The 24,318-nt window shown below is 37.7% G+C and overlaps 1 protein-coding gene across 3 annotated transcripts in view; it reads right to left on the bottom strand.

Moving 5' to 3' along the window:
- Window positions 1-1,118: 1,118 nt before the first annotated feature.
- LOC137334687 (transcription factor EC-like) overlaps window positions 1,119-24,318 on the bottom strand; it is a 63,447-nt gene continuing 40,247 nt past the window's right edge. For 2 of the 3 annotated variants that reach the window (XM_067999550.1, XM_067999552.1), the window contains exons 2-8: window positions 23,350-23,598; window positions 19,557-19,655; window positions 11,335-11,470; window positions 5,341-5,397; window positions 5,130-5,205; window positions 4,295-4,475; window positions 1,119-2,699 (exon numbers count right to left, since the gene is read on the bottom strand). In XM_067999550.1, the coding sequence (XP_067855651.1) occupies window positions 2,256-2,699; window positions 4,295-4,475; window positions 5,130-5,205; window positions 5,341-5,397; window positions 11,335-11,470; window positions 19,557-19,655; window positions 23,350-23,598 (1,242 nt within the window). In that variant the 3' untranslated portion in view covers window positions 1,119-2,255. The remainder of the gene's footprint in view (window positions 2,700-4,294; window positions 4,476-5,129; window positions 5,206-5,340; window positions 5,398-11,334; window positions 11,471-19,556; window positions 19,656-23,349; window positions 23,599-24,318) is intronic. The other variant, XM_067999551.1, reaches the window with a different exon arrangement.

Raw genomic sequence — 24,318 nt, 5'->3', positions numbered from 1 at the left:
TTGCTTATGCATTTGCTTTCTGAAGCAAGGACTTGCTAAATGATTGGGTTCTAATCAGTTCTTCCATTCCCATTCTATTGTACATGTTAACATGATTCATACACAGCCCAAGTTTGCATTACTTTCAAGAACACTACATTGTTTGAAGGACAGTCTTCCAAAACAAGATTGTAACTTAATCTATTATGTAAGCAAAACGTCACAGACATCACGAGTGTTCTCACTCATAGCTAATCAATTTAGGACATTTCATAAAGTTGCAAGTTCCTGGACTTCTTGAATAAGACCTGCTGGAATATATAAGTGTGCTGATGCAATACCATCAACATCAGTTAAATGAATAATAGGCTAATTATTAAGGTAATAGGTTTCAACAATTTACACTGCCTATATCCTATCCCACACTAAGTCCTGCTCAACCATCACACCATACCTCTATCCTCACCAGCCTACATTGGCTTCCAGTCACCCAACACCTCAAATTTAAATTCTCATTCTTGTGTTTAAATCCAATCATGGCCTCACTCCTCCCTATGTTGGTAACCTTCTCCAGTCCTACAACTTGGCCTGAACTTTACATTTCTCGGACTCTGGGTCTCTTCTTCATTTACCCCTACATTTGACAACCATGACTACAGCCAACTATGCTCTGGAATTCCCTCCCTAATTTCCCTTACTTCTCCACCTCCCTTTCCTCCTTTAAGATCCTTCGTAAAACCCACCTCTGACCAAGCTTTTTGATCACCCCTCCTACAGTTTTTCTTTGGCTCAGTGCCCATTTTTTTTCAGATTCTGTAAAGCACAGTGAAATATTTTTCTATATTAAAGATGCAATATAAATGCAAGTTGTTGAATAGTTGGGAAATGATTAAAGGAAAAAATAAGAGCTTTTGGGATGCCCCTTTTTCTAATTGCAACAAATACCTTTAATTATGCAGTTCATCACCCACTAATCAAATGGCTCCAACAATTAATACATGGTGGGGACAATAGTTTTACCACCAAGCAAAATAGGTTCTTTTTGTTTTAAAAGAAATATGGCTTGAGGTACATGAAATATTATTTCAAAAAAGATCACTAAAGCACATTTTAAAACAATCAAAATGTAAATTCTAGGACCATAATTACTTTTTAAACAGCAAAATACAAATGTAGGAGTAACACTCCTTAGAAACTAAACCTTTACTTAGAAAACTCTTCCAGACATTGTGGGAGCTTTCTTTACACTTATTCAAAGAAGTAACTTTGCACTATAATGCTAACAAAAAGTATACCCTAATTAAACTCTGAACAGGGGATTTTATATGCATAATAATACTACAGCATAATTCCCCCATATGTCCAGAAAGGGTCAGTATTACAATAAGTTTATTTTTTTAAAAATCATTTTTGCATCATTTGGGTACTTATTTCTCAAAAAACAAAAACGTCAACCATCTCCCTTGTGCTCAACTGCTATTTTTAAAACAACAGAAATGGGAAGCTATGCACAATTCTGGTCCACACCCAGTTAAGCAAGAATCAGAAGCTTTCCGAGAGACAGATTAAGATGCAGTTTGACTCAAATATACTTGGGAGGGTGGGAGTTGAGAAAACACAAAATCCTAACTTAAATTTCTAAAAGGGAAACACACAAGTTCTTTACTTCTTATTCAGAAAAATGCAATTCCATCTGACCTTCCATTAAACCACGTCCGAACAATTCTGACTGGACAGGACATTAGTAATACTGCAACTACAATAGTAGTTAGTGTGCCTTTGTCCAACTGCTTTCATTTTCAATTCATACTTTTCCTATCTCCACTTCTGTCTGATAATTTCTTATAAAAAGCTCATTTGATTTTTTGCAGAAAAAAATTAATGAGTTCCACTTCAATTTGAGCCCGAGTACACAGATCAATTGGTCGTTTATGAATATACTTTGGGGGAAAAAAGGGATGTTGGAGCTTTACATTCCCTATTAATTGTGCATATGATTTTATATTTCTTCTGAAAATGTGCAATTTTTATTGTGTCAATGTGAACTCACTAGATCTCCGTTTCCCTCACAAAGGATTAATAGCAGCACCGAAGTGAAAAACATCAAACATGTGGAGAGGATTCTAACCTTCAGAGTAAAAGTTTGACAGCCTGATGTGCAAATGGCTCACAAGGCATCAGTCCTTAAGCAGTTAGCAAATCATCTGTGTGTTTAATTATTTTTTCTTAAGAAATGAAGTGATCACAGTCCCTCCCTGTATTAGAGAATGGGATTATCACAGCTCATCATCCTCATCTGTGCTGAAGCTACTTCTCCTACTGCTTCCTTTAGATGCACCAGGTGACGTTGCAGACAACAGTGGATCAGCACCCAACGGAGAGATTGTGTCGTCTATTAGAATGTTATCAAGCCTGTTCTCCTGTTTCAAAGCAGCACTGAAGGACAAGTCTGTGAAATGTGACAAAGGATCCAGCCTGTTCTCCTGTTTCAAAGCAGCACTGAAGGACAAGTCTGTGAAATGTGACAAAGGATCCAAGAAGCTACAGGACCCTTCATTGAGATCACTCAACATCTGAGGCAAGGTTGCTTGCTGCAGGTAATCAGGGCCATTGTCCTCTTGGTAGGACTCGTGCTTGACAAGATGAGCGGCCAGCTCCGTTGGACTAAGGGCTGACGACATGGCGGGCAGCCCATGGGCTCGGGCCTGCATTTCCAGCTCCTACAATTTAAATGAGAAAGTCATCTTGGATGCATCAAATCATTTAGATATGCAAACGAAAACCATAACTGGCATTTAAACATGGAGAAGGATGTTATCCTTAAGTTAATAATATGTAGGACTCTTCCAGTACATAACTGGTGAGACTATGGATTAGGTTACAACGGTGCTAGTAGGCTCACCAAAATTCCTAGGACACAACCATATTTAACTAATTTTGATTTGTTGGTGGGGGGAGGGGGTGGGAGGAGAATTGCAACTCTCCTATTTCCCCCCTCCCAAATACAGGAGTTCCAATGCCAAAAGTGTCACAGATTTACATTTCTTTAAAAAATGGGGTATTTTTGTACTCGTGAGTGGAATTTTCCACCATATACATGGATATTTTACCTTTAGTCTAAAACTAATTGCAATGTCGGGGTGGAGGAAGAAAATTAAAACAGAAACTTTAAGAAAAAACTTCTCAATTGTAACTCCACAAAACTGTCACTTATTTTGGTTATATGCTTGCTGAACAGAATATACATCTCAAACACACTCACTGATCTCCTGTAGCATTGCACAAGGTTAGTTTGATGTTTAACTTGGTGCTACTCTCACATGAACAATCCCAGGGAGTGAATCAAAGCTAGGGGTGGGAGGGGCAGTTGAAGATAGAATTTTAAAATTGAACATCAGGAGAAGCTCTTCTGTTTACTAACACCAGGAATGCAGCAAATTGTGATAGCTGCTGTTTCAGGAAGCTTTTTAAATTTCCAATTCAGAATGCTGTATCTGGGAGAACATGTTTTGTTTTCCAATCAAATAATTGGGATGCATTTTTAAAATAAAATGTTGAATGCAACACTGGTCATTCTCAGGTGTGCTTATAAACTCTAGTCCACCTATCTAGTCTGTTTTAGACTTGGGCTAAAGATACATTCTGGGAGTTGTGGTCTGGAGTGACATGGACAGTGAATGGAAAGAGCATTCTGTGAATTGTAGTTGACTTGCAGGACATGAACAGTGTAACAGCTGTATTCTGGGAGTCAATTTCTTGGCTGAGCTTCTCCATTCAGAGAAGGCACAAAAAAAAGCTAGGAATAGGCTCAAGAGCAAAGGCTGTTATGGGGAAACTTTATGGTAACAGGGAGGTATTTCTAACACATAATCTGACGTTACAGGCAAGTTTATTGATTTTTTTAAAATATAAATAATGGCTTAATTTTGTATTGCCTTTATTATTTACACACCTATATATTCAGCTGGACCAGAAATCAAAAATGCAGCTGATACTGGATTTTAAAAAAAGTAAATTTAGCAAAAATGATTGGATCATTATGAGGGGTTCCTACCAAATTGGCACCATTAAAAAGGCAGTGAGGAATTGAATTGGTTGATCATACCAAGGCTACATTTAATTTACAAATCTACGGTGGGCCATGCACTATACAAATATATAAATTTTCACATATGGAGAATCGTTGGGTTTATTACGCATTAGCATCACACAATAGTGTTTTAAAAAAAGTTTCTTTCCACCAAGGGCAGAGAAGGAGACAATGCCTCCTCCACAGCACAAAATACACATTCAGTCCTTTGGACTGCTTACAAACCTGAATCCGCAGAAGTAGTCTCCTGTTAGCCTGTTCCAGTTTCTTTTGCCTGTTTTCTAATTCTCTGACACGGTGTTGCTCTTTCTGGAGCCACTTGATGTATTCCACAGAAGCTTTCAAAATGGTTCCCTTGTTCCAACGTACATCACTGCAGAGTAAAAGGTCATCTTTGAATAAAAGTCTGCCTCAGCAGAATTTTATCAAAAAAGGAAAAATGTAATCATATTATTAAAAATAATTAAACTGAACAGTTACTTTAAAGTAAAAATGAAGTGACTTAAATGTAAAGAGGGATATGGATTCTTGGTTAAAGTTTTATAGAGTTTGTGTACTGAGGGGATGCAATGGGATATTATATAATTTAACATTCTCCTCTAATCAAGTGTTCACAGGTCAATGACAAGATTTCCAAACAACCGGTCTTAATCCTCAACCTCAGACACTCTGATCTTCAGATTGGGTGCTCGTTTATAAAGACGAGAAAGACTGTCCATTAAATCCATTAACAGAATGGAGAGCTGTATCCTATCCAGTCTGGTTTCAAACCTATTATTCACAAGGTGAAGACATCATGTAATGATCCATTTGACAGTCAATAATTTATAAAATATTAACTTTTAAAAGCAATAAAATCCTGCAGGATAATTTATTTAAAGTAATTATAAAGGCCACACCATATGGCACTATATTGAGAGAAGTGAGGACAGAGTTCTAAAAAGGAACTGCTAAAGTAGTTTTAGATAATTTTTCATTGTGCAGGCCATTGATGCACCCCAAGTGTTAAGAGTTTGAAAACAGGATTCTTGTAAATGCATCAATATGTATCTATACTTACGGATCATTTGACTTTGGAATTAAGGTACCAAGCTCTTTGATACGATAATTGATGTTGAATCTTCGTCTTCGTTCAACTGTTAAGTAACGAGAATTAAATTAATTGCATTATGTGAAAAAATGGCATATATTCAGGTACAATTGTACCTAAATATAGCCCAAGATAGAACCAAAACTTTTAACACAATGACATTGAATTAGACCACACTTACTCAAGTTGTGATTATCTTTCTTTTGCCTTTCTTTAACAAATGCACGTGTTTCAGCATCTGTAGAAGTTAATAAGAACTTGGCTAGTTTCAAACAACCATGAGTTCTATTTTTAATGCAACACAATCACATGCATTGATAGTCAGTCTTATGCCTGCCATCCTAGCAGCCTTCAATAGTCATTTGTAAACTCATCTTGGTAAGCAATTTCTGAATACATCCAAATTCCCATTTCTGAATTATTTAACTTATTTCATTAGACCATCTCCTAAATTAAATTTAATATATATAACCCCCCTCCCTCCAAGATTGTCCAGTGGGAGATATTAGTATTGCAAGTCCAACAGCAATGAATCTTAATCCAGTTAATCAGCAAAAGCTACCCTCAAGTGCACAATTGTGAATCTTCATAATAAGCCAGTGTTCGAAATAAACCACAATCTGAGACTGCTATATTGATTTAAACATTGAAGGGAGGCGCTCACTCAGCTTCCTAAGTTCATTAGCCTTTAATAGAGCATGACATTAATTAAAATGTTAGAGGTCCTATTCTTGGTTACTAAAAGTGGCCATAAAATGAAGAGTTTCTCTGAAACCATCTTATGTTGAATTGGTGGAACGTGATAGAAATCTTAAGAACAGGTCAAGCGTTTGGCTTCTTGAACATTTTTTCTTTGAGAATACGCAAAAAGGGAACCTAAATAAATGGGATTCCCTCCACCAGTAATTTCTGAGAGGTAGCATTTGAGGAGAGTCGGTAGAAATAGAATTGTCTATTTAAGTAGACAACTATTCTGGCACAAAGCAGAAAAAACATTCCTTTCTATAGCACAAACTGCTCCCATTTTTTAAAAATTGAGAAACTAAGGCAAAATCCGTTGTACAGGACACCAAAAGGATATGGGGAAAGGGTGGGAAAGTGGAGTCGAGGTAAAAATCAGATCAGCCATGATCTCATTAAATGGCGGAGCAGGCTTGAGGGGTCGAATGGCCTACTTCTATCTCTTATGGTCTTATAGGAACATAGGATCAGAAGTAGGCCATTCAGCCCCTCGTGCCTGCTCCGCCATTTGATAAGATCATGACTGATCTGTGATCTAGCTCCATATACCCGCCTTTGGCCCATATCCCTTAATACCTTTGATTGCCAAAAAGCTATCTATCTCAGATTTAAATTTAGCAATTGAGCTAGTATCAATTGCTGTTTGCGGAAGAGAGAGTTCCAAACTTCTACCACCCTGTGTGTAGAAATATTTTCTAATCTCGCTCCTGAAAGGTTTGGCTCTAATTTTTAGACTGTGCCCCCTACTCCTAGAATCCCCAACCAGCGGAAATAGTTTCTCTCTATCCACCCTATCCGTTCCCCTTAATATCTTATAAACTTCGATCAGATCACCCCTTAACCTTCGAAACTCCAGAGAATACAACTCCAATTAGTGTAATCTCTCCTTGTAACTTAACCCTTAAAGTCCAGATATAATTCTAGTAAAACTACGCTGCACTCCCTCCAAGGCCAATATGTCCTTCCGAAGGTGCGGTGCCCAAAACTGCTCACAGTACTCCAGGTGCAGTCTAACCAGGGTTTTGTATAGCTGCAGCATAACTTCTGCCCCCTTGTACTCTAGTCCTCTAGATATAAAGGCCAGCATTCCATTAGCCTTATTGATTATTTTCTGCACCTGTTCATGACACTTCCATGATCTATGTACCTGAACCCCTAAGTCCTTTTGGACATCCACTGTTTTTAAACTTTATCATTTAGAAAGTACCCTGTTCTATCCTTTTTTGATCCAAAGTGGATGACCTCACATTTGTCTATATTGAATTCCATCTGCCACAGTTTTGCCCATTCACCTAATCTATCAATATCCCTTTGTAATTTTATGTTTTCATTTACACTGCTTACAATGCCACCAATCTTTGTGTCATCGGCAAACTTAGATATGAGCCTTTCTATGCCTTCATCTAAGTAGTTAATAAATATTGTGAATATTTGAGGCCCCAAGACAGATCCCTGCAGGACTCCACTAGTCACATCCTGCCAATGTGAGTACCTACCCATTATCCCTACCTCTCTGTCGCCTTTCGCTCAGCCAACTTCCTAACCAAGTCCGTACTTTTCCCTCGATTCCATGGGCTTCTATCTTAGCTAACAGTCTCTTATGTGGGACCTTATCAAATGCCTTCTGGAAGTCCATATAAATAACATCCATTGACATTCCCCTGTCCACTACTTTAGTCACCTCTTCAAAAAATTCAATCAGGTTTGTCAGGCACGACCTACCTTTCACAAATCCATGCTGGCTCTCTCTGATTAACTGAAAATTCTCGAGGTGTTCAGTCACCCTATCCTTAATTATAGACTCCAGCATTTTCCCCCTCAACAGATGTTAGGCTAACTGGTCTATAATTCCCTGGTTTCCCTCCCTCTCCTTTCTTAAAAAGCGGTCACTACAGAACAATATTTTCTTTTAAAAAAGTGAGTGATGCAAAGCTTTGGTTTCAAAGCCCAAAGAATGCAGGCGGAAGGAAAAGTAAGTGGAGGCGCGGAGATAAAAACTTAGGAGTACAACCGCACAAAGTCTTGATTACAATACAATGAGGGTGTAGGGAAGAGAAAGTGTTTGCATGATGGTCAATTTGCAGATTACAACGAACTAGAGAGGAAAGTTCAAAAGGAATATTGGCCACAGTAGTATTGATAGTAGCTTTTATTTGCATCCGGTCTGGAAATGTGAATATCGATAGAACATCCCAGTTATGGAGCAATATTCAAGTCATCAGGTGCTTTTATATCACAACTTTCACATCAGTGCAAAGCATTGTCCGCTTTCCAACACAAGTTACGGTGTAAATCCAAAGTTGGATTCTAACCTGATCCCAGACAGAAGCAATGTGGGAGTCCCTGTAGATTGTAGTCTGACAGCACATGGAGTGTAAATTCAGTGCTGTATCAAACCAGATGTAAAAAGAACTCGGGGTTTGGGGAGGGGGGACCCTTGGGGCACTTAATACATTTTACACTTACCTAAAATTAGTACAATTGTTTAAGAGCATTAAGAATCTAAAATGTAAATGTTGGGAAGAGGAAATCTGCAATCATGCATGTGCAGAGCTCTTTCCTATCAGAATTCTAAGTTTCACAGGGCAATGTAAATAGGGCATGGCCTGGCTGAAAGCCAAACTGCAGCTAATGGTCTCAGACTGATAACTGGGGTGTACATTCTTAAGAACTTGAGCTTTATAGAATTAAAAGTTGCTGGGCGAAAGGAAGTGATTTGCATGAAAGATTTAAAAAGGAGCTTTTTGGAGTCAGCTTTCACAACAGAGGTAAAGGAGAAATTGATAGAGGGAGAAAATTGAAGACGAGAGTAAACTAGCAAGAAATACAATAACAGATTGTAAGAGCTTCTACAAGTAAGATTAGCCAAAGTAAACATGGGTCCCTTAGGGGCAGAGACAAAAGAAATTATAATGGGAATAAGGAAATAGCAGAGACGTTGAACAAATATTTTGTATCTGTCGTCACAGTAAAAGACACAAAAAAAAACATACTGGAATAGTGAGGAACTTAAAGCAATTATTAGTAAAGAAAAAGTACTGGAGAAATTAATGGGACTAAAAGCCAACAAATCCCCTGGACCTGATGGTCTACATCCTAGGGTTTTTTTTTAAAAAAGTGGTGGCTGCAGAGATAGTGGGTGCATTGGTTTTTATCTTCCAGAATTCCCTAGATTCTAGAACGGTCCCCTTGGATTGGAAGGTGGCAAACGTAACCCCGCTATTCAAGAAAGGAGGGAGAGAGGAAACAGGGAACTACAGGCCAGTTAGCCTAACATCAGCAGTAGGGAAAATGCTAGAATCTATTATTAGGGACACAGTAACAGGGCACTTAGAAAATCATAATATGATTAGGTAGAGTCAACCCAGTTTTATGAAAAGGGAAGTCACGTTTGACAAATTTAATAGTTTTTTTTTAAAAAGGGTGTAACTAGCAGGGTAGATAAGGGGAAAACCAGTAGATGTAGTATATTTGCATTTTCAAAAGGCATTCGATAAGGTGTCACACAAGATTAGGTCTCATGGAGGTAATATATTAGCATGGATTGAGGATTGGTTAACGGACAGAAAACAGTAGGAACAAACAGGTCATTTTCGTGTTGGCAGGTTGTAACTAGTGGGGTGCCGCAAGGATCGGTGTTTGCGCCTCAGCTGTTTACAATATATAAATGGCTTGGATGAGGGGACCGAATGTAATGTATTCACATTTGCTAACGACACAAAGCTAGGTGGGAAAGTAAGCTATGAGGAGGATGCAAAGACACTGCAAAGGGATATAGACAGGTTAAGTGAGTGGGCTAGAAGGTCGTAAATGGAGTATAATGTGGGGAAATGTGAAATTATCCACTTTGGTAGGAAGAATAGAAAAGCAGATTTTTAAAAAAAACTAAGAAATGTTGGTAGTCAGAGGGATTTAGGTGTCCTTGTACATGAATCACAAAGTTAATATGCAGGTACAGCAAGCAATTAGGAAGGCAGATGGTATGTTATACTCCAATCCACTTTCAATAAAGGAAAAGATCAAGGAGGTCTTGCTGCAATTGTATAGGGCTTGTGAGACCACACCTGGAGTACTGTATACAGTTTTGGTCTTCTTACCCAAGGAAGGATATATTTGCCTTAAAAGGGAGTGTAATGAAGGTTCATTACTGGATTCCTGGAACGTGAGCGTTGTCCTACGAGGAGAGATTGAGTACAATGGGCCTATAGTCTCTGGAGTTTAGAAGAATGAGGGGTGATCTCATTGAAACATATAAAATTCTTAGAAGGATTGACAGGGTAGATGCTGAGAGGCTGTTTCCCCTGGCTGGAGAGTCTAAAACTAGGGGTCATAGTCTCAGGATAAGGGGTCAGCCATTTAGGACCAAGATGAGGAAAAAATTTCTTTACTCAGAGGGTTGTGAATCTTTGGAATTCCCTACCCCAGAGGACTGTGGATGCTTAGTCATTGAATATATTCAAGACTGAGATCAATGGATATTTGGACACTAAGGGAATCAAGGGATATGGGGATAGTGGAGTTGAGGTAGAAGATTAGCCATGATCTTGTTGAATGGGGAAGCAGGCTCAAGGGGCCATATGGCTAATCCCACTCCTATTTCTTATGTTTCTAATTCAGGTCTTGGAAAAGAGAGAGATTAAGAATGTCAGTAGAGGAAAAAAGGTGAAGTAGTTGCTACTGCTTATTCATGCAGTAGACAAGAAATTGTCTCATTAAAGAATACTTTGCACTGCCCTGTGCGAAAGGCATGAATGAAGGGATGGATCTTTGCCAGCAGACAGACCAGTTCGTTACTTACAAGATACTTTGCAACTTGGAGAATTTTAGCTTTTTTTAAAAAAGATATGCAGAAAGTAAACCAACTGTCATGATTGTACAAATGCCCTACAGCCCAGGATTAGGAATAGCACTGTCATGTCATCAAACTATGTTTCATCTCTCTGCATTGAGAGTCTAACTCACAAATGAGAAATAAATGGAGCAACCTTTACAAATAGGATCTCATTATGTCAAATGGATTTACTACCATTACAAGTAGTAGTCACAAAAAACCTGATTGTCATTGTTGCCATAGCAACAATGAATTTGGTCTGGATCGAGAAAGTTATCACTAGATATTGTAGACAGGACTTTTAAAAATAGTGTAGCTAACTTAATTTCCTCAGATATTCTAGCCTTATTGAGCCTACTTTAATACTAAATAACTAACAAAAGTGCTTAGAACCATATGTTCCCCACCAAAGTACACTTAAAATACAAATTTCAAATAGAAAAAACTACATTTATTTTAATCTAATTAGAGATTAATGAATTAAGAAATAACCTTTATCCCATCATAAGTTTTCTAGATGGAGCCTTATAAATCTCAGTCAAAAAGGTTGACCACTATAATCTCAAGGATTTACAATATACTATTGATTAATACACCACTTACTTCCAGGGTGTGTAGCTGTGATTTCCCTTTTCACCGTAAGGTTAGTAGAGCACGAAGTGCCGGTGAGTCCAATATTAGTAGCAGTCATTCCCTGATCACCACCATAGACATCTAGAATACTGCTGGACAATGGCAGCTGGATAAACAAGAGACAAAAAAAAAACAGAATAGGTAAATACTCAAAACTTGTAGAGTAACAAGGAATTGCTGTCTGATGTTGCTTTATACAGTATTTGTACTGCATTTACATTCATGTATTACTGCTGAGAAAACATGCTTAGAATTTTCTTCACTTTGAGAACACCAAACTCCTAAAAACCAGTAAATATAACCTCTCATGTTGAGACCAGTTAGCTCAATTACCACCTATTCAATAATCATTGATAACTTTCTTTTAAAATATTAGCTGCAACTTACCTTAATTGAAAGCAATCAATTTTATACAGAACACAGCTGAAACCAACTGTTAAAAATCCATGCTTTTTCCACCTGCAATTTATAAAGCAAGCATCTGCTCTTAGGTATCGATTAATTAATCAATCACTCAGTATGGTGGTTCTATGAAAAACATTCCACACAAAAGGAATGAGCTATACTGCACACAAGAGCCACTCAGCAGGCAAAATGAATACTACAGAACACATTGGAAAATAATACCAGAAATGACTAAACAAAATGACATTCTGATTTATTTCCTCCTGCTTACCTTCCCCCTAATCATTTTTTCAAACTCAAATATAAATGTGTCAATGCACTTAAACCTTCTTATGTCCTGGTTGTCTGGGTTACTCTTATACCTAAAGTTTTGATTGTATGCATTCCTAAATTGCTGGGACTACTCTCGAGTCAGATGTACAATTTAAACAGCTGTTGTTAGTTCATTATAATTATTGGAATTGATTTTAAAAGATTGATAGACATGCGCTAGAGGGGTCTAAAATAAGCAATTCATTAATTATTGGTACCTTGAAATGGTATTCTTATTTAGATCTGCTGTAATTTGCACACAAAGTCAATGTTTATACTATTATGTGGTGTCTGGCAAATTGTTGCAAGCCACGTACAGCTGTTAGATATTGTAAGATGCACTATTATTCAACACCATCCCTTCTGAAGCAAAATACTGCGGATGCTGTAAATCTGAAATAAAAACAAAACTGCTGGAAATACTCAGCAGGTCAGGCAGCATCTGTGGAGCGAGAAACCGAGTTAACGAAAGGTCATCAGCCTGAAACGTTAACTCTGTTTCTCTCTCTGATGCTGCCTGACCTGTTAAGTATTTCCAGCATTTTCTGTTTTTATATCATCTCTCCTAATATTTTTTTGTCAATTTTTAGGTTGTGTTAGTTATATTCAGATGCTCTTGCTTTGTCATGAGCCGTTTCTCTCTAAACAGGATAGTACTTGAGTAGAGGTCCATAAGCAGGTCACACTCTAATACAAACCATTCTGTTTGTGAAATGAATGACAACACTGTCTTCATTTGCTGAACTTCAGTATGAAGTAAATAGTTATAAACTAGTAAAAACTATGTGCTACGAAAAGGGATGCATTTTTAGTAAAACAGTCTTTATCACAATTCTCAAAACTATCATCCAAATATCAAGGAGTTTCTGTGTGTTTTCTTTTAATTTTCTCTTTTTCTTTCATGATTTATGCTAAGGTATTGTTCCATGAGTGCCAGAAGCTCTCTGGTACATCATTTAAGTGTCTATTCTTAAAATATTAGCCTGGGCCGTGAATGTCAACCGGCACTTTAACCGTGTGAGGTTTCACAGCAGGGGTCAATAGATAGTGATCAGGAATGGAAACCTAGTTTTTCTCCTCTCAAGTCCCAGTGTTGCTGAACCTGTAGCATGCTGGCTGAGATCAGCTGATTCAGTACAAACCATGAACAAAGCCAGGAGCTTCCCAGTATATATGGCTGAGTACAATGCTGTTGACTACAACTTCCTCCATGCATTTCATTTATCTCATGGGCAAATTCACGTACCCCCTATGACCCACATGTAGCACATGGAAGAATTTTTAGCCACTTGTGGTGCGTTTACTTATTGAGTCATCAAGTAAGTTTTGCTCTACAGTTTCAGTTACAGTTACAAAGAAAGAATGAACTTGCATTTATATAGCACATTTCACAACCTCAGGATGTTCCAAAGTGCTTCACAGCTAATGAAGAACTTTTGAAGTGTAGTCACTGTTATAATGTAGGGAAACACAGCAGCTAATTTGCACACAGCAAGGTCCCACAAACAGCAATGAAATAAATGATCAGATAATCTGTTTTAGTGATGTTGGTTGAGGGATAAATGTTAGCCAGGACAGTGAGAGAACTCTCCTGCTCTTCTTTGAATAGTGCCGTGAGATCTTTTAAGTCCACCTGAAAGGGTATAACATCTAATCTGAAAGATGGCACCTCCAACAGTGCAGTTCTCCCTCAGTTCTGCACCAGATAATGTTTTTTTTTTAGTGATGTTGGTTGAGGGATAAATATTGGCCGGGACACCGGGGTGAATTCCCCTGCTCTTCTTCGAATAGTGCCATGGGATATTAAACTTAAATTTATTACCATTTGTCTCACTTATATTGATTTATATAGCTAGGAATGTTTATCTTTAACTTGTGAAACCCCTCCAGGCATTCTGCAATGCTTGTCCACTATTTCCACATTGAGTAATTGCAGGGACTGTTTCACCATCAGTGAGCACTGCATTATGTGGGGAATTCTGCTGAGAAAGATACTTTGGGTTAAAGTGTTAAAGTCCATTCAACATTATATTCTGTACTTAACTCCATCTAAACTAGTAAAATAACAAAAAAACTATGGATGAATTTAGAATATATACCAAGTTTAATTTGTAGCAATACAGCAGGCTGACTAATCCAGTTTTGAAAGATAATCTCTCCTCTAAACAATGATACATTACAGTATTAGAGACAGCTATTACACATGGAAATAAAATGTAAAGTTTTGGCTAATACTTTAAGAAACCTGTACACAAGACACTTTAAATATGAATGCTTACTATAAGGGATGAATTAATTGTTCTTGCTGTCAAACATTTTTAAGAACATGCTAAAATTTTGATTGCATTGTAAAATATCAAAAATAATGAGAATTCAAATGATATGACCAGCTACTCCATTCTATGTTATAGTCAGAGTATAAAAATCATCACAAAACTACTACCCATAATTACATCATAAAAGGCCTGGCACTGGGTCATCCTATTTGTACTTTGGTTACTTTATAATCCATTGATAACCTTTGAAAGTTGAAAGGCCTCACAGGAGACAAAAAGAATCTAAACTGCATGTAAAAAAACTGCAAGCTGCTTATAAGTTAACTAAAAACATTATATTGTTATTATTTTTGCAACACCCTGAATTTCATTAGCCTTAACAATATAGTAGGCCTACTTCCTGATGTCCATTTAAAAAGGCAATAATATTCTTCATACATGCCTAGTCTTAGACTCATGTCCATTGTAGCTTTTGAAAATGCAGTACTGATAGTAAATCTATTGCAGTAGGCTCACAGGAAATTATCAGTAAATTCTTACTACTGAATATTAAAGGAGAAATATAGAAGGTTACACAATTCCAAGGCTGTTCTAAATTTGCAGTGTTATTTGAATAACCAAAGCCATTACAATTTTGCTAATATTTTGCTTTTGATGCGCAAATGTTGATGCTACTACCCTTTTAGGACTCTGTATTCAGTACAGCGCTACTGTACTGCAGTAATATACTAGCTACTGTTATCTCAGATTAGGTATTGTAATTTTGCACTTATTTCTCGATAAAATGTCTCCAAAATCTACTGACTATTCTAAGTATAGTCCAAACAATAAGGTCTATTTCTTACCAGTTTTATTTTCTGTGATTCTATGAACTCCACAATAGTAATTGTTTTGCTTTTCTCCTTCATTTTAACTTTCCTTCTTTCTCAAAGCTGCGATGTGAACAGGAATTAGGGTGCATGTGCTAGACATCAATTCACAGAAACAAATGAACTCTGACTTCTTGGACTTTAACACTAATCTGATATACAGTGTAATTCGCAAAATCATTCTCCTGCAGGCTGTTCAGCTCTTTGATGTTATGTCAAGCAGTGCAATTGTTAATGTTTACTGGCTTGCAAGAAACTATTTCAACAGAAGTTAAATAATGAGGAGAAGAATCAATAAAGCTGTGCTTTGCTGTCTGATATGTAGAAGGAATACCCCTAGTTGGATATTGAGATTTTACTTTTCAGGACTTGCCATGAATAATAGCAAGTCTTCCAAGATGCCTTTATCTCTAGTTTCCTCCTTACTGCTAGAAATATTCTTTCCAAGCTGCATCATGGTGGGTACCACCTGTACCTTTGCCTGTAATACTATGTTCATAATGCCCACTGAATAATGCATCGACGCCCAATGATTCTGAATAGTGGGAGGTGATTGCAAGGTACTTGCACGTCAGCCAATAACCATCTTGAATACCATGTTTCATAGATAGGCAAACTTTACTGTTATTTTGGTGCATATCTTAATAAGGCTTCAAACTCATTTCACTTTTAACTCTTTGCTGTTGTCATTCTTTACAACCTACAAAATAGTGTCATGATCATTGGAATTGTATTTTGCTTTCTAAGTGATAGATCCATTGTATAATTGTGCACTGTACAAACTATCAATCCAGTCTAATAATGGGGGTAAAAGTTGGTATCTGTTGCGGCCGTTTTTCAGGCATAAAATGGGCACAAACCACACCAGTTTAGCACTGTACCCAATCTGCGCAGGCGTTGGTCCCACTGCTAAACTCGTGGGGTCCTTTCTTTAGGTGTCTTAGGCGGATGCCTAAAACAGACGTTAGGCCCCTTAAATATGCAAATCAGGAGCCTAATGCTAGTTGAAGGACCCCATCCAGAAATTAGTCGGCAATTAGCTCGACTCTTGCCCCACTCAGGATTCTTCAGCCGCCCCCGTGGCCGCCAACTCCAGGTATGTTTAAAAACATTATTTTTTAAAAAACTCATCCTGTAAATCCCTGTTTTTACACAAAAAATTATTTACATTTATCTGAATGATGTATAAATGGTCTGTGTTGCTTGCAAGTTGATATATTTTTGTAAATAAGTGCATTAGAAAAGTCTTCATAACCATTATTTCTGCACACCAGAGGAACAGATAGCTGTGCACCTCTGGTAAGTGTTCATGCATTCTTCTTCTTAAGCGCTGCTTCAAAGAAGGTTTTTGCAGTACCTTCCCTTTCACTCGAAGAAATCTCTCTTTCCTTTGTTGGACTGTGGATCTACTAAGTCTACTCAGATTCTTATTCTCTTTCAGCTTCATCCTTAGCCATTCTAACGCCATTCATGGAGTACACGTGTTGCTTTTTCTTTCTTGCTACGTGCAACATTTTATACTTTTCTACATTAAATTTCATCTGCCTTTGCTCTTTCAACATATATATTTTGTCCAACACATTCTGTAACTTCTGAGCTGCCTCCTCCAATTTCACGCCTCCTCCTTTGACCACGTTGCATTGGTTTTCCAAATCCAAATCATTTGTGTAAATTAGAAACTGCAGTGGATCGAACATTGTGCTCTGGGGCACCCCATCAGTACTTTCTCTCTGCCTCCCAAGCCTGACAAAACTCCCTTTAAGAGTATTTGTTTTTTATACCTTTCAACAAGTTTACCCTGAATCCCTACAGCTTTGAATTTAATTGATAGCTTTTTATGTGGAAGTTTGTAAAATGCTTTTTGGAAGCCTAGGCACACCCATATGCCCCTGTTGCCCTCATCCAAAGAACAAATATATAAAGAAAATATGTTGTAGGGCTTTCCACAGTACACTTAGGTTGTCACTTCCTCCAAGACGTTGAGGAGATTGGTCAGGCAGAATCTTCCTCTTCTGAATCTATATTAATTGCTGTTTATTAGATTACTATTGTACAGATATGTTTACTCCTGATAACAGATCCCATTATTCTACACGGAATAGAAGTAGGACTAATGGATCTGTTTCCACTCTACCCAGTGTCCCTCATGATGATTGTCAGTGTCTCACAAATCTCATCCCTAGTCTCTCTCAGCACTCTGGGATAAATAATATCTATCCCTGAGGATTTATTTGTTTTGGACTTCCATTTCATTTATATCAAAGGCATTGATTTCGCTTAAGTTCTCTCTGTTTGGGGAGGACATGTTGCTCATGTCTTCCCTTGCAAATACTTGGAGGAAGTAATCATTTAGAATATTTACTATTTTATGTTCATCCTCAGTTTCAAGCCTGTTTTCAACTTTTAGGGTTTTCACTCTTTTCTGACTGCCTTCCTAATGCTGTAGTAATGACAAAATGTTTTTACTCTTGCATTTAGACTATGCTGCTGTGGCTTTTCTCTAGGTTCCTTTTTGTCCCAATGATCACCCTGAATTTTCTTATATTCATCCAAGTGAACTCTTCCCATTTCTCGGTATAGGTTTTGTAGAGGCCATTTTTTCTCTTTATTTCACCTTAAATTTGTTTGTTAATCCATATAAGGTCACATTTGTTTAGTCTGGGCTTTTTTCTTTTAAGAATGTTATCCAGAATGTTCAGCACTATTTTTAATTGATGTTTCACTTGTCCTCTACTGAAGTGCTGTTGAGCAACCCATCCCAATCCATTTTCTTTAGTTGTTCCATCGTTTCTTTCAATTTAACCCTTTTAAAAGTCATATGCCTGGCTCCCGGTCACTATCCCTCATTTTCTGCACATTGTCTGGGTTATTAGCAAATACCACGTAAGGATGTGCACGGCCTCCTATGGCTTCCTTGACACACTGGGGATTTTTTTTCCAGAAAAGAAAATTGGGCGGAGTGAAAAAAAGGGTGCCGATTCACTATTGCTTGTTTTGCATTACTGCCCGAGACCAATTTCATCTCCACTAGGTCACGTGGCAGTCATCCATTATATTTAACAATCTTGACTCTAAACCACTTGGGTTTCCCAGTTTATATTTGGTTAATTGAAATCTCCCATTAAAATACCTTTCACATTCTCACATACTCTTCCTATCTCTTTGTGGAGTAAATTGTCCTCTTTCTGATGCTGACCTGGAGATCTGCAGCATGTGAGCATGGATTTATTTCATATTGTGATCCTTGATAGCAAGTGTCAGCAATTATTTTACTATGAGAAGCAGCACTGCTGAGCCTGATTGCAGGATTGTGCTCAGATGTGATGTTCCCAATGGTCAAATAGCCTTCTGTCACTTGCCTTTGCAGAACACGCATGAACGATGGATACTATGGCAACGTACCAAAGGACAACCAGAATCCTTCAGCACCTTCAGCGGAGGAGGGGTAAAAATTAGTCACAAAATTTTTTAAAATAAAATGTCTGTCTGGGCTCTTATTAAATCAGAGGACAAAGGTGTTAGTCTGGCCAAGTAATGTTTTTCATGAAAGTAGAATTTCATGTTATGCTTTAGTATTTTCACTGTAAGATCTCCTAAGTGATCTTAGCAGCACCATTAGGTTGAAACCTCTGTAACCTCGATTTTTGAACAATGTAACTCTGCTGGTACTTGACTCACTGCAGCGTGTTTAACTCGACTGTCTTCTGCCTCTACTCCCAGTGGAGCACCAAACCACATCCCCACCACATAAATATGGAATCAAGTGTGCATTCTATATTAAAGTGGGGAGAAACATTATGCGGCATGGACAGTTCAACAAATTCTTTTTATGGCATTACAGAAGTTGAATCCTCCCCTAAAATTAACATTAACTTTACAATTGCCATAATGCTGTGCCTTCTTTGAATTTGTTGTGCATATTTAGAAACACAGTATCATAGTGATTTTAGTCTGTTCCAGCACAATATTAAAATAACATAATGTCAGTAATGTGGTCCTGGTGCATTCAAAGCAATTAATGTGCAACAAAATATAAAAAATGGTTTAGCCTAAACATCATACAGCAAATTCAATGCCTACATGAGTGTGTAAAAATGTTTCTCCAACAGTTTATGGTTCCATGAACTATGTTCCCTGCTGTCATGATAGAGGTGCTATGGAGAATGGCAAGAATGACATTTCCCACCCATTTTAATTGATGCAGAAGAAATATTAAAACATCTTGGTGTAGACCCAATGCTGGACCTTAACTACAGTCTTTAGTCCTCCCCCCCCCCCACCAAATCTATTGGCCCCTAAAGATGCCTCTCCTTCCTTTATTAGTACTTACTGTGTTATGTGTGAGAGAAGGTGGCTCCATGCAGCTGAGAGCATCTTCATTGAAGCAGCTTGATTCCAAACTCATTATATCATCGATAACGTCATCCATCTAAAAACAATGTGTTGTGCAGGTGAAAATGACATTTTCAGAATACAGTGCCCTCAATTTCATCTTAAGTGACAACCAAAAGGGAATGGGCTGAGAGCTGCAATACATCAAAAACCCTGAATGAAGTCATTGTACTGCCTATGTGTTCACTCATAGTGACAAGAAAGTGCAAATAAGAAACCCATGTTGGCATATGCTGTCTACCCATGTACCTGTATATGGCTTTCACTTAAAAACACAGCTTTCAGCCAACATAACAAATGACAGCTCTGTTAAACACTGGCCTATTCAGGAAGTATAGTTTTGGGTATTAACTCAAAACAATTGTATTATTCATCGGTCTTGATTTTTTAATTGATGCAATTGGTGCAACCAAAATAAATGAGGAACAAAAAATATTGTTCTGTGATCATTGAGTTACTTCCATTGGATGACTTGCTGATTGACATCAGTTCCAAATTACTATCAATTAACAGACTGCCAATTTCATTTTTCGAGCAGACAGTTTAATGACTTGTTAATAAATAGATCATGGAACATTTTAACAGTGATTGTTATTTTCAATGTATGGCATACATTACACACCATGTAAGTGGAGCACTGGTACAAATTTCACGTGTGTCAGAAGGAAGCTCCACAGCATTGTATGGGACATATACTCACTATGTATGCACAGGAGATGTTGTCACTTACACAGGCACCATATCTATCGTTAGATGCTTAACAAATGAATATCAACATCTCTGTTACTAAAACAGCTTGTCCTGCTTGTACATATTGGTTCTTCTGCCCAGGATGACAAACATCCTGCCTAATTTACAGGATTTATATGCATGTCACCCAGTACCAGGTTTGAATGAATTGGGAGTACAGCATTTTTGTGCATCAATTCAATGTAGCAATAGAATACAGGTTTATGCCTGTAATTCCCCATGTTGTGGGTTCCCTATCTTGACTGTGCAGTCAGGGGAAGTGGCAAGCAGGAACTATGCACTTTTTTATGGAGAGGATTGAACATGGGATGGTTCACTCTGGTCATTTTCCCGTGCTGCTCCTAGTGGAAAGCTCTTGAGCAGCCTTGGCATGGTCTCACAGTAAGTCAGCTGCCTGCCTTCTCAGTTGGGGAATAGTACATGGCCCTGAGAAGGCCAAAAGCTGGAGAGAAGAAATTTTAAAATTACATTTAAAAAATTTACTTCTAAATTGGTGTAAATGCAGCAATAATTGAACATAATTTAAAAGCAGTCTTGACATATTCATGATTAAGAAGAAACTATTGGGGCTGCATAATGTAGGTCCAACAGACTGTGCCATGGATGGGTAATGCATTCCCACAGGGAGAGGGAACAATAACAGAAAGAATCACAAAAGACACCCTCACACATCTCCTCACAAGTAGCTGAACAATGGCACTATTGAAGGGCTTGGAGAAAGTTTCCAACCTGTCCTCTGAACTGGAGAAGATGCATGGCAAAACAGGGAAGAAAATAAATTAACTTTTTTTAATAAATTAAGAATCTACTTTTATAAATGTTATCCTTCATCAAAGCTTGTTTTATGATTCATCATTGGCACAAATTACTTTTTTTTTAACTAAAACCAAAATATTTTAACAAACTTTTATGTCTGCATTTAGAACCTAAAAGGACAGCCAGTTGGGACCAGTTAAAATAAAATTACTGACTTTTCAAGAGAAAAACAAAAATCCCCAAATGTATAACTTGCAGGAAATTGCACTAGTCCTCCTTCCCTGAACTCAGCAGTTTGTACGTGTTCCCTCCTCTCCAGTGTTACTGATGGAAATGCCAGCTTGGCAGCCTGTGTATGCTGGAAGCCAGATCTTAACATAATTTTATTACAATTGAAAGGCTCATTGTCTCCAAGAAAATGTATTTGCCAATTTTATTTTTACGTTTGAGGTGGGAGTAGAATCAGAAGATTTATGTCATAATATGTCATTTTTATCATAATAATTCATGTGAGTGATAGGTGGATAGAGCTGTATGACTTTCACATAGCCTCTGAATTCCTCAAAGTTGAAGGAATCCAATGACTTGCATAGACATCTCCTAAAATCAATGCCAAACACCTTTCTGCAAATCATTTAGTTCCTCTGACTTTGTGAAGCTTCAATTACGCTGTGGAAAAACTTCACTCTGAAAAATGCACAGCCAAGTAATAGAATGATACATTTTAGGAACAGAGGAACATAGGAACAGGAGTAGGCCATTCAGCCCCTCGAGCCTGTTCTGCCATTCAATGACATCATGGCTGATCTGTATCCTAACTCCATCCACCCGCCTTAGCTCCATTTCCCTTAATACCCTTGACCAGCAAAAATCTATCGATCTCAGATTTAAAATTATTAATTGAGCTAGCATCCACTGCTTTTTATGGAAGAGAGTTCCACACTTCGACCACCCTTTGCGTGAAGAAGTGTTTCCTAACTTCTCTCATGAATGGCCTGGCTCTGATTTTAAGGTTATGTCCCCTTGTCCTAGACTCCCCCACCAGCGGGAAAATGTTTCCCTCTATCTACCCTATCAATTCCTTTCAAAATCCTAAAAACGTCAATCAAATCACCCCTTAGCCTTCTATATTCCAGGGAATACAAGCCTAGTTAATGTAATCTCTCCTCATAATCTAACCTTTGGAGCCCTGGTAACTTTCTGGTGAATCTGTGCTGCACACCTTCCAAGACCAAAATATCCTTTCTAAGGTACGGTGCCCAAAACTGTACACAGTACTCTAGATGTGGTCTAACCAGGGCTTTGTATAGCTGCAGCAAAACTTCCTCCCCTTTATATTCTAGCCCTCTAGTTATAAAAGCTAATATTCCATTAGCCTTTTTGATCAGTTTTTGTACCTGACTACTACATTGTAGTGATCTGTGTACATGGACCCCTAAATCTCTTTGGACATCCACTGTTCCTAGCTTTTCACCATAAGAATATACTCAGATCTATCCTTTTTTGGTCCAAAATGGATGACCTCACACTTACCTGTGTTGAAATCCATCTGCCTCAGTTGTGCCCACTCACTTAATCTATCAATATCTCTTTGTAATTTTATGCTCCCGTCTACACCACTTACTATGCCACCAATCTTTGTGCCATCGGCAAACTTGGATATTTAGCTCTCTATTGTGTAATCTAAGTCATTAATAATTATAGTGAATAGTTGAGGCCCCAGCACAGATCCTTGTGAGACACCATTAGTCACTTCCTTCCAATTCAAGTACATACCCATTATCCCTACTCTCTGTCTTCTACCGTCTAACCATCCTCCTAACCAGGTCAATAATTTGCCTTCAATTCCATGAGCTGGATTTACATTACTGCATTGTATATTTCTAATCATTTTTATGTGAAGACTATGCTACTTAAAGATGTGGCATTTCACAATATGCATTAAATAAATTAGTACTGCAATGCTCCCATTAATAACACTTTTAAAACAAATTCCTAAGAATTGGGGGGATAAAAAAACAAGAGATGAAATAGCTTATTGTATGATCCAGAAATAGCTCATTAGAAAAACTTACAAAATGTTCTGCAGTTAGGACTTACATGCAAGCTCTTATTCATCATTTAAATATGTTGAATAAAGATTACAGAAACACTCTTAATTTTTCTCTGCACTATAACTAAACAAACGTAAGAAAAATATGAAAAAATACTAAAAGAAAGATTACCTCATTTTCATGATTTGTTCCTAGAGATAGCAGTGTGATTGGACTGCCAGGTGTATTATTTTCATTGCCAGGGGAAATATGGCCATTTCTCATAATATGAGTTGCTCCAACAGATTCTCCTGGGTGTGAATGAGAAATGGAGAGGGCCTGATTGGAAAGCTTGGTGCCCAGTGCCAGGTACTGTTTCACCTGTTGCCTCTGTGTCTGGTGGATATGGTACTTTGTTGGGTTTTCCAAGTGTGTCTGGACCTGTTGAAAGTAATGTGAAAAACTTTGAAGACTCTTCATTTATATCTTATTGTAAAAATGATAGTCGATGGGTATAAAGCAAATTACTTTATGTATTTGTGTCCATGGCAACACATTACAAAGACACACTTCTAGCATGGTTACTGTAGCCAACAGGACCATACCTTCAACCATTCCAGGGACTTTATTATAGCTGTTGCCGCATCTATGCAATAACAGAGATAAAACTGAAATACTAGAGAAGGGAAAATGGTAACATCAACCATTCTGCTTTTGTTTTGATCTTTAAGAATGTCCAATGTGAGTTTTAAATACAACAAAACAAAGGTTTCCATGGCCTTGAGCATGTTTGAAAGTATGCTATCTGATTCCCTCATGACATGTATTAACTCTGTGATGTGTAAAGAGATTCATGCAAATGGATGTCTCAAAAATGACTAAATAAACTTATTTTTCTTTGAAGGTTTTAACTTTCTCTTGCTAAATTCACAATAAACTACTCAGTTATTGCTTTAGCAATCTTATTATACTCTAGACTAACCACACTGTTCTGATGGGTTATTCTCTTCAGAACCCTGCAGAACGAGACTGAAACAGAATCATAAAAACATTTCCCCTTAATAAAATAATGGGGAAAGACTTTCTGTGTGCGTTATGTGTAATAAAATTATAAACCTGTTTAAAAAGAACAGGGTTATGACTGTTACACATAGCACCAGA

This window comes from Heptranchias perlo, chromosome 18, assembly GCF_035084215.1.
Source record: "Heptranchias perlo isolate sHepPer1 chromosome 18, sHepPer1.hap1, whole genome shotgun sequence".
Classification (NCBI taxonomy): Eukaryota; Metazoa; Chordata; class Chondrichthyes; order Hexanchiformes; family Hexanchidae; genus Heptranchias; species Heptranchias perlo.
Note: the sequence above shows the minus strand (reverse complement) of the source record. Positions and strands in the feature narration are given on the sequence as shown.